Source organism: Myiozetetes cayanensis, unplaced genomic scaffold (assembly GCF_022539395.1).
Source record: "Myiozetetes cayanensis isolate MyiCay16 unplaced genomic scaffold, myiCay2020 scf1176, whole genome shotgun sequence".
NCBI classification, from domain to species: Eukaryota; Metazoa; Chordata; class Aves; order Passeriformes; family Tyrannidae; genus Myiozetetes; species Myiozetetes cayanensis.
This window is the reverse complement of record NW_026086800.1, coordinates 1-11,113: the sequence shown is the minus strand read 5'-3', so window position 1 is coordinate 11,113 and position 11,113 is coordinate 1. Positions and strand designations below refer to the sequence as shown.

Sequence of the window (11,113 nt, the reverse complement as noted above, 5' to 3'; positions counted from 1 at the left end):
GGTTCTTATTGTGTTGCAGCTTTACCTGCAGCAGATTTATTGTTCACTGCACTGTCCAGGACAGTTGGTTCCTCTGTGTCCGGAGCTGTTTTATTCCCATACAGGGAATTTGGGAGTCTCCTCCCAGAGCTTCCACAGCCATGTTGGGAGACAAGTCCTTCCCAGTTCTGCTTGAGCAGCTCCTTCTCTCACATTTGGACATACACCCAGTTTTCTCTCTGCTGAGAATATACTTGTACATCCAAGGTTATTAGAGAAGCTAAAATCACAAACTTATACAATGACAAGTGTAGTTCAGAATGTGGAAAATATCCATGGGGAACTGATCCTCTGTGTGTGCCCATTAGAGTCCAGATTCAGTCAGGATAATGGTCCTCGAGTGTCCATCAGTCACAGTTCCAGGGTCCCTTTGGTTCCAGGAGTCCCCACAGTGTCACAATTAAACCCTTTTATTCCACAGCATCCCAGTTGCCCTGATGACCCCATGAGGTTCCACAGTTCCCCAGGGTTCCTTTGGTTCCATGAGGTTCCACAGTGTCACAATGGCCCCTTGATTCCAAGAAGCCCTGCAATGTCACAGTGGCCCCTTGATTCCATGAGGTTCCACAGTGTCCCGGGGTTCCTTTATCTCCATGAAGTTCCACAGTATCACAGGGTGCCTTTGGTTCCACGAGACCTCACAGTGTCACAATGTTCCTTTGGTTCCACAGAGCTCTGAAGTTGAAGTACTGAGGCCTGAACAACATCCCTGAGCCAAAGTTGGCCTCTGGATGAACCTTCCAACTTAACGTTCTATTTCTCCGCGGATCCGCTCAGGAGCTAAAACTGTGTATGAGCATCAGTGAAATCTGTAGTGGGATAGGACTGTATCTGATATTGTGATGGTTTTGATCTAGGCCTTCCTAGTAACAAGTTTGTAACCAAGGAAGTGGCCAAGTACCCAGTATTCCGTACGATTTTTACGTAAACTAGAGTATAAATAAGTTGGAGATTAGAGACCTCTCTCTCTTCTCTTCCAACGAGGGTCGGGAACTGTAGGTCCTTGCGTTGGTCTCGCTTATCTAAAGCTGAGGCCTGCAGCGACCGCTGGCCTGCCACGTGGGGGGTTTGGAGAGTGCTGGCTGTGTCTACCAATCCTGCTTTTCTAAGGGAAGTGGTGAGATCTGTTTTGTTAATTACTAGTATAGTTCTTGATTTTGATCAAGTATACCTGTTCGGTGTCCCTTTTTTCCCCTTTCCCTATCCCTTCGGGGAGTGGATCCCCTTTTACTGTGTATATAGCATCTTAACTGTATATAACTTTAATTTACGTAAATATATATATATATTATATAAACAGCTTGACTTTGGGTTCTTATTTTTTATAGTTTTTTTTTTCTTTGCCCTGAGAGGAGAAGGGAGGGAGGAAGGGGACTGCTGTCGTGACTTTCGGGCATTTGGCAGGGAGCCAAGTCCAAACCATCACAGATTTTCTGGTGGCCTGGTACGGGGAGATTGTTTTGGTTATCCTGGTTTGTTTTGGAACAGTTACCGGGAAAACTGCCAAGAGAGGCTTGTTTATATAAACAAACCTATTTTTTTAAGAACAGAGAGAAAGAATAATATAACGATGGCTATTCTAACTACTTGTTTCATTGTACTAACTATATTTGTGCCTGTTTTGGGCTATCCTGTAGGGAAACGCCCAACTGGAGATGAATGGGAGGAGTATATCCCTTCCTTTGATTGGGATGAATGGAAAGAGTATCTCACTTTCCTTGATTGGAATGAATGGAAAGAGTATTTCACTTCCATCAATTTTGACATCAAAGACCTGCTAAAGGAGATCCCTATCATTACAATTAGCTCCAATTTTTACTTAAATTGTTTAGTGACAATCCTAGTACTCGTAAAGGCGATGAAAGAGTTATTTAAAACTGGAAGAATGGTGTTGTATTGCTTTTCATCTTGTAAAAAAGGTCAGACCTCTAGAGGATTCGCTGGAACTTTGGGAAGAGTCTTGGAAAAACCAGTTTCTGGATGACAAAGAGCATGGGTAAATTTTAGCAAACTGGTAGGGCGTGTGGCACCTCCCATTGTTTGAGACTTCACGCCAGAACATGTGTCTAATCCTGATGAGATGACACGTTGTTTAGTTGAAGGATGTCTTTCATACGATGACCCAAATACGCAGTTCCTTGCTTTATGCTGGGGTCTAGTGACAGCTTATGGAGCTGCCTTAGATCACTATCAAAAGCCTAAGACAGAGGCAGAAAGTCAAAATATGTCACCTGAAACAAATGATACCCCTATTGAGTCCACAGACGTCAAGATCCAGACTCAACCTGAAGTCAGCACCATCTCTATTGAGTCAACTGAGTGTGGAACACAAACTCAACCTGAAGTCAGCACCGTCTCCGTTAATTCAACTGAACATGGAACACAGACCCAACCTGAAGTTAGCGCCATCTCTATTAAATCAATTGAGTGTGGGACTCAGACTCAACTTGAAGTCACCATAACTTCTACTAAATCTGTTGAAACTGGAGTCCAGACCGTAGATCTCATGGACACTAGAACTCAAACTACGACATCTAATGTTAAGGCTACGACAGAGATGAAGACCCGGACTACCAACCCAAGAATCACTATTGCCCCCCTAACTAAGAAGAAGATATGGATAAGGGATACTGCAGAAGCTACAGGCCTAGTTCCACGATTAAGGCGTATGGAAGGAGAAGAAGAAGAAGAAGAAGAAGAAGAAGAGGGAGCAAAGGGACTTGCCAGCCCCATGGAACCTATCCCATCCAATTATGTAGTAGTGGACAAATGGACGGCTGCAAAAGAGGAAGAAGTAACAGCGAGAGAAGGAGCGCGCCCAAAAGAATTAGGAGTGCGTCCAAAGGAAAAGGGAGTGCACCTAAAGGAAGAAGGGGCGACAGCACAAATAGCCAATAAACCACCAAAGACAAGGCTGACGCCCAAATATTCTCTTCCTGACTTTCCAGCGGAAGATACAGAAGAACGGTTGAGACCTTCATCCCAAAGTCTGAAGGACTACTCGCTACCTCCACCTCGTGGGCTTAGACAACGGAGTAGAAGTCTATCCCCGCTACATGCTCAGTCTCTGCCTCCACGTGAGAGAGGTAGAGAGAGAGAGAGAGAGCAGTTCCACGTAGAAGCGTGAGAAGGGAAGTGGAAATGGTTCCACCTAGGGGAGACCCTTATTCTGGAGCAGCAATTGTGCGAACGAGTGAGGTACTGCGAACAATGACCCCAGCAGAGCTCCGGGATCTACGACGGGATTACAGCCGCCGGCCTGGTGAACAAATTCTCACCTGGCTGGTACGATGTTGGGATAATGGAGCCAGAAGCCACTTGTTAGAGGGTCATGAAGCACAGCAGCTAGGATCCCTCGCTCAAGACCGTGAAATAGAACAAGAAATCGCAAGAGAGACATACAATCTCAGTCTCTGGCTCCGAATCCTCCATGCTGTGAGGGAAAAATATCCATTTAAAGAATACTTAATGAGTTCTCCGAAAAAGTGGACGAGTGCAGAAGAAGGCGTCCAATACTTACGAGAATTAGCTATGCTGGAACTCATTTATTGCAATTCAGATTATTATGACTGTTTAGAACCAGAGAAGATTTCATGTACAGAGCCAATGTGGAGGCAAGTGATTAGAGGTGCCCCTGCATCATACCTTAATTGCTTAATATCAGTATATAATCCAAAAACGGATGAACCGACTGTGGACACCATGTGTTCATGGATACGGACCATAGCAGAAAATTTGGAAAGGTCCTCCGATGCCCGACACCGACCTATCCATGCTAGGGAAGCAATGGAGAGGCCCTATGAATATTTCAGATATGAAGACGACTATAGGGATAGAGATGATAGAGTCTATATAGACTACAGAGACTTTAGAGACAGACCAATAAAATGGTCTCGACCACGATTTCGACCTCGATCTTGGTCCCGGCCTCGTTCACGGTCTCCTTTCTTAGTACGCAGAAGGAGAGGAAACCCCAGACGGAGGTCACGTAATCAACTGTGGTCCTATCTGCGAAGCAAAGGAGAAAACATGAAGAAGTGGGATGGTGAACCCACTTCCAAACTTGAGGCCAGAGTGAGAGAGTTACAACAAAAGGAAAACAACAAAAAGGTTGTCTACGTGATTGATGCAGATGCTCTACAACCTCTGAAACACAAAAAGATGGAGGTCCGCTTTGACAATAACAAGAAGGCTTCCAAGAAGGCAAAGTCAAAGTCGGACGATGAATACTCCGATCAAGACCAATAGAGGGGCCCTGCCTTCTGCCAGGAGAAGGATAGGGACCAGGAAGATAAGAGGGTTTACTGGGCTGTGTGGGTTCGATGGCCTGGCACATCGGATCCTCAGAGATACCGGGCTTTAGTGGATACTGGTGCCCAGTGTACTTTAATGCCATCAGAGCATAAGAGTATAGAGGCTGTTTCTATTTCTGGAGTGACCGGAGGGTCTCAAGAGTTGTCAGTGGTAGAGGCCGATATGAGCTTGACAGGAGACCAATGGCAAAAGCATTCCATTGTGACGGGGCCAGAAGCCCCTTGCATTCTTGGTATGGACTACCTAAAAAGAGGATACTTCAAAAACCCGAAGGGGTACCGATGGGCTTTCGGTGTAGCCACGGTGATTGAAGAGAAGTCCAAGCAATTGTCTGCCCTATCTGGCCTCTCAGAAGATCCTTCCATTGTGGGACTACTCCAAGTTAAAGATCAGCAAGTGCCTATAGCCACTGCAACTGTACACAGGCGACAGTACAGGACAAACCGAGATGCTGTGATCCCCATTCACAAGATGATCAGGAAGTTAGAGAGTCAAGGGGTGGTCAGCAGAACACACTCACCCTTCAATAGCCCTATCTGGCCTGTACGTAAATCCGATGGAGAATGGAGACTGACAGTGGACTATCGTGGCTTGAATGAAGTCACGCCACCATTGAGTGCTGCTGTACCAGACATGTTGGAGCTCCAGTATGAGCTGGAGTCCAAGACAGCGAAGTGGTATGCCACTATTGATATTTCTAATGCATTTTTCTCCATTCCCTTGGCAGCAGAGTGCAGGCCACAGTTTGCTTTCACCTGGAGGGGTGTGCAGTACACCTGGAATCGACTGCCCCAGGGGTGGAAGCACAGTCCAACCATTTGTCATGGGCTGATTCAGGCCACCCTAGAGAAGGGTAAGGCCCCAGAGCACCTGCAGTACATCGATGACATCATTGTATGGGGGGACACAGCAGAAGAAGGTTTTGAAAAAGGGCAAAAGATCATCCAGATTCTCCTCGAGGCCGGTTTCGCCATCAAGAGAAATAAAGTCAAGGGACCTGCCAGAGAAATCCAATTCCTAGGGGTGAAATGGCAAGATGGACGTCGTCAGATTCCAACAGACGTCATCAATAAGATCGTAGCAATGGCTCCACCGACAAACAAAAAAGAAACCCAAGCTTTTCTGGGAGCCATAGGCTTCTGGAGGATGCACATCCCAGAGTACAGCCAAATTGTAAGCCCTCTTTACTTTGTGACCCGTAAAAAGAACAACTTCCAGTGGGGTCCTGAACAACAACAGGCTTTTAGGCAAATCAAGCAAGAGATTGCACATGCCGTGGCTCTTGGTCCAGTCAGGACGGGACCAGATGTAAAGAATGTACTTTACTCTACAGCTGGAGATAAAGGTCCCTCCTGGAGCCTCTGGCAAAAAGTGCCTGGCGAGACGCGAGGGCGACCACTTGGTTTCTGGAGCCGAAGCTACAGAGGTTCTGAAGCCAACTACACCCCTATGGAAAAAGAAATCTTAGCGGCATATGAAGGCATACGAGCAGCCTCAGAAGTGATTGGTACCGAAACACAGCTCTTCCTGGCACCCCGATTACCAGTGCTGAGCTGGATGTTCAAGGGTAAGGTGCCCTCTACGCATCATGCCACCGATGCCACGTGGAGCAAGTGGATGGCTTTGATTACGCAACGTGTCCGAATGGGAAACTCGAATCGCCCTGGAATTTTGGAAATTATAACCAATTGGCCTGAAGGTGGGAACTTCAGTCTGGCGGATGAAGAAGAAGAAGAGCCAGTGAGTCGAGCTGAAGAAGCTCCGCCATATAATCAGTTGCCAGATGAAGAGACACGTTATGCCCTCTTCACTGACGGTTCTTGCCACATTGTAGGAAGGAACCAGAAATGGAAAGCAGCTGTGTGGAGTCCCACCCGACGGGTGGCAGAAGCCACTGAAGGTAAGGGTGAATCGAGTCAGTTTGCGGAACTCAAAGCTGTCCAATTGGCCTTAGACATTGCAGAAAGAGAAGGATGGCCAAGACTCTACCTCTACACTGATTCGTGGATGATAGCCAATGCCCTATGGGGATGGCTAGACAGGTGGAAGAAAATGAATTGGAGACGTAGAGGAAAACCCATCTGGGCTGCCGACTTGTGGCAAGACATCGCTGCCAGAGTGAAAAAACTGAATGTGAGAGTCCGCCATGTAGATGCCCATGTGCCCAAGGATCGAGCTAATGAGGAACACACTCATAACAGACAAGCAGACCGTGCTGCACAAGTCGAGGTGTCACAAGTAGACCTAGACTGGCAGCAAAAGGGTGAGTTGTTCCTAGCTCGATGGGCCCATGATGCTTCAGGCCATCAGGGCCGAGATGCCACCTATAGATGGGCACGAGACCGAGGGGTGGATTTAACCATGGACTCTATTTCCCAGGTTATCCATGACTGTGAAACCTGTGCTGCCATTAAACAGGCCAAAAGGTTGAAGCCCCTATGGTATGGTGGACGCTGGGACAAGTATAGATACGGAGAAGCATGGCAGGTCGACTACATCACATTGCCACAAACCCGCCAAGGTAAACACTATGTGCTTACCATGGTGGAAGCGACTACTGGATGGTTAGAGACATATTCGGTACCACATGCAACAGCCCGGAATACCATTCTAGGTCTCGAGAAGCAAGTCCTGTGGAGACATGGTACTCCAGAACGAATTGAGTCAGACAATGGGACTCATTTTAAGAATAATCTGGTGGCCACTTGGGCACGGGAGCATGGTATTGAATGGGTATATCACATTCCATATCATGCACCCGCCGCTGGGAAAATTGAAAGGTGTAATGGACTGTTAAAAACAACTCTGAAGGCACTAGGTGAGGGAACTTTCAAGAACTGGGACAAGCACTTAGCCAAGGCCACCTGGCTAGTTAACACTAGAGGCTCTGTCAATCGAGCTGGCCCTGCCCAAGCAGAATCCCTCCACACTGTAGATGGAGACAAAGTTCCAGCGATCCATCTGAGAGGTATGTTAGGGAAGGCTGTTTGGATTACTCCTCCCTCGGGCGAAGACAAACCCATTCGTGGGATTGTTTTCGCTCAAGGGCCCGGAAATACCTGGTGGGTAATGAGAAAGGATGGGGAGATCCACTGTGTGCCTCAAGGAAATTTAACCTTGGGGAAAGACTAATCATGTGCTTTGAGTTGTGTTTTACAGGAAACCAGTCACCAGGTGGGAAAGACCTGAACAAACTAATGCCGGAATCCAGTGATAAACCAGCCCAGACCAGAGAACCAGCCCTAAAACCACAACTGTAATTGTCACCAAAGGGCCAAGAATCTGAACCAAACTAATCCTGATGCTGATTCTTCTACAACAAGATGGATACTCTAAAGAATGAACAAGGACTATATACATTTATCCATATGTGTATATATGCGAGGGTTATAAGTGAAAGCAGAATATAGGTGTTACGTAAAAATAGTATGGAATAAGGGGTGGAGAATGTGATGGTTTTGATCTAGGCCTTCCTGGTAACAAGTTTGTAATCAAGGAAGTGGCCAAGTACCCAGTATTCCAAAGGATTTTTACATAAACTAGAGTATAAATATGTTGGAGATTAGAGACCTCTCTCTCTCTTCTCTTCCAACGAGGGTCGGGAACTGTAGGTCCTTGCGTTGGTCTCGCTTATCTAAAGCTGAGGCCTGCAGTGACCGCTGGCCTGCCACGTGGGGGGTTTGGAGAGTGCTGGCTGTGTCTGCCAATCCCGCTTTTCTAAGGGAAGTGGTGAGATCTGTTTTGTTAGTTACTAGTATAGTTCTTGAATTTGATCAAGTATACCTGTTCGGTGTCCCTTTTTTTCCCCTTTCCCTATCCCTTCGGGGAGTAGATCCCCTTTTACTGTGTATATAGCATCTTAACTGTATATAACTTTAATTTACGTAAATATATATATATTTTATATAAACAGCTTGACTTTGGGTTCTTTAATTTTTTATAGTTTTTTTTCTTTGCCCTAAGAGGAGAAGGGAGGGGGGAAGGGGGCTGCTGTTGTGACTTTCGGGCATTTGGTAGAGAGCCAGGTCCAAACTATCACAGATATATTTGTGTCTGCTCACTAGTGGAAAATATTTGTATTTGTTCATTAATAAAATATGTATGATTGTGAAATGTGTGAAATATGAATGTATTTATCTTTCCGTGTTTAGATCCCGGTCAAGGCCATGGCAGTCGATGTCTGGCCTTGTTTGGCAGCAGGTGGTGCACGTTGAGTCCCTTGGTTTGCCCCTTAGGCCCTGGCCAGGCTTTGGGTGGAGAAATTACACCCTTGTTCCTTAGAGTTGGTGTCTGTGTGTCTTATGCTGACCCTCTTCCCCTGGAGAAACAGGGTCCAGTGTGACACTGCAAGGGCTCATGGAACCCAAGCAATTTTGGGACAGGGTGGAACCTGGTGGAATCAAGGGGCCATGGTGACATTTCCAAACCTCAGGGAATCAAGGGGCCACTGGGACTCTGCAGGGCCTTATGGAAGCAAAGGAAAAGTGGGACACTGCAGAACCTCATGGAAGTAAAGGCCCATTTTGACATGGCAGGGCCTTATGGAACCAAAGGAGCCCTGAGACATTTCAGAAACTCGTGGAATTAAGGGGACATGGTCACACTGCAGAGTCTTATGGAGCCAAAGGGACCCCGGGAACCTCAGGGAACAAAGGGAGCATTTGGACACTGAGGGGCCTCATGGAACAGGGAGGCTCTGCAGAGAGACCTCGACAGATCAGAGGGCTGGGAATCACCAACCACAGGGAGTTCAACAAGGGAAAGTTCCCAATTCTGCCCCTGGGATGGGGCAACCATGGATGGACAGACAGAGCAGGAAATGAGAGGCTGGAAAGCAGTGCCAGGAAAGGGCCCTGGGGGTGCTGGTGGGTGCCAGTTGTCCCTGAGTCAGCAGTGCCCTGGCAGCCAGGAGGGCCAAGCCTGTCCTGGGGGCATCAGGGAGGGGATTGTCCTGCTCTGCTCTGCCCTGGGGTGGCCTCACCTGCAATAGTGGGGCAGTTTGGGGGGACACAATATAAGAAAGATATTGAGCCATTAGAGAGTGTCCAAAGGAGGCAACAAAGATGGGGAAGGGCCTTGAGAAGTTCAGTTTTGACTGAAAGCCTACACTAAGACCTTAAATCATCTTATCTGTGAGCTGCCCTCTTGACCCACCCAGAAGCAGCTCTGCAGCGTTTAACATCCTGCTTTGCAGAGGCTGCTGAGCTTTTTGGGCTGGAAGTCAGCTTGAAGAAGACAGAAGTTTTCTATCAGCCTGCACCTCAAGAAGTCTTCCATCATCCCCATATCACCATTGGTGAATCAGAGTTCAAATCAGTCCAGCAATTTAATTACCTGGGAAGCATCATCTCCTCGATTGATGCAGAAATAGACAACAGGTTAGCAAAGCCATACAGAGACTTTGGTAAACTCCATAAAAGAGTGTGGCAAAACAAACACCTGAACAAAAGCGTTACAAAGATGAGCGTTTACAGAGCCATTGTACTGTCTACTCTTCTATATGGGTCTGAATCGTGGGTCATTTACCGCAACTACTTGCGTCTCTTAGAACGCTTCCATCAGCGCTGCCTCCGTACAATCCTAAACATCCACTGGACGGATTATGTGACCAACACGTCTGTCCTTGAACAGGCAGCAGTCACGAGCATTGAGGCCATGCTGCTGAGAACACAGCTGTGCTGGGCAGGGCACGTCTCCAGGATGCAGGACTGCTGCCTCCCTAAGATCGTGTTCTGTGGGGAACTTGCCACTGGTGCCGCAAGAGAGGAGCCCCGAAGAGGAGATACAAGGGCTGCCTGAAACAATCCCTCAGCCTTGGCCATATTGATCATCACCATTGGTCTACCCTGGCCTCCAATCGGGAGGCCTGGAGACACCATCTATAACACTGCTGCTGCTTTTGAGAACACTCACAGGATCACTCTCGAGGAGAAAAGACAATGCAGAAAGAATCGCGTCTTGTCGATATCACCTGGGGAGTCTTTGTGCTGTGCCTTCTGCAACTGGACTTGTCTATCTGGCATTGGCCTTTTTAGCCATCAGCACTCTTGTAGCAAGCATGGGTAGAGCCCTTCTCTGCTGCAGGCAGGCAAGCGAGTGGGAAAGAACCACACACACATCCACAAGATGCAAGTTCAAATCCAGTTTTATTATTGTTAGGCTGTACAATTTATATTATTCTGAGTTCTGTCCACGCCAACACGAGCACAGCACGCCATCACGATTGGTCAGCACGCGCTGTCCACGCGCCCCAGGTAACCCACCGATTTGTGGTTTTGAAGCCCACATTTGCATACCGTTTCCGTTATCACTGTTTTTCCCATCCTGTTTCTGCTGACTCCTGCATTCCTGCAGCAGCAGGCCATTTCTTGTTTATCTTACCGTTACCTCTTGACCTTTTCAGAACTCAGAATAATCATGCAGAATTGCTAAGGCCCCAACACTTCTCAAATCTTCATTTGTGAAGCCCAGCCATGATGATGATGATTTACATAAATAAATCTGTTTTGTGTGGTCCAGACCCCGGGGATGTCACCGTGTCACCGCCTGGGACATTCCAGCTGGGAATTGGTCAGTGTATGCTGAGCATAAAACCTCTTGGCTCTTATTTCTCTCTCTTTTTTTTTTTTATTTCTCTCTCTTTTTTTTTTTAATTTAATCTTCTTTTTCATTACAATTATTAATAATGCGATGACCACGTGTAATTATTATTATTTTTATACTTTTTGCTTTGTTTCAATTATTAAATTTTTTCCTATCT

The 11,113-nt window shown here is 46.9% G+C and overlaps 1 protein-coding gene across 1 annotated transcript; it reads left to right on the top strand.

Moving 5' to 3' along the window:
- The first annotated feature begins 5,061 nt into the window (after positions 1 to 5,061).
- LOC126635258 (uncharacterized) lies at positions 5,062 to 8,213 on the top strand. Its single transcript, XM_050306274.1, has 2 exons — positions 5,062 to 6,616; positions 7,513 to 8,213. Exons 1-2 carry the CDS (start codon positions 5,437 to 5,439, stop codon positions 7,611 to 7,613), a joined length of 1,281 nt encoding a protein of 426 aa, XP_050162231.1. The 5' UTR covers positions 5,062 to 5,436; the 3' UTR covers positions 7,614 to 8,213.
- The last annotated feature ends 2,900 nt before the right edge of the window (positions 8,214 to 11,113 follow it).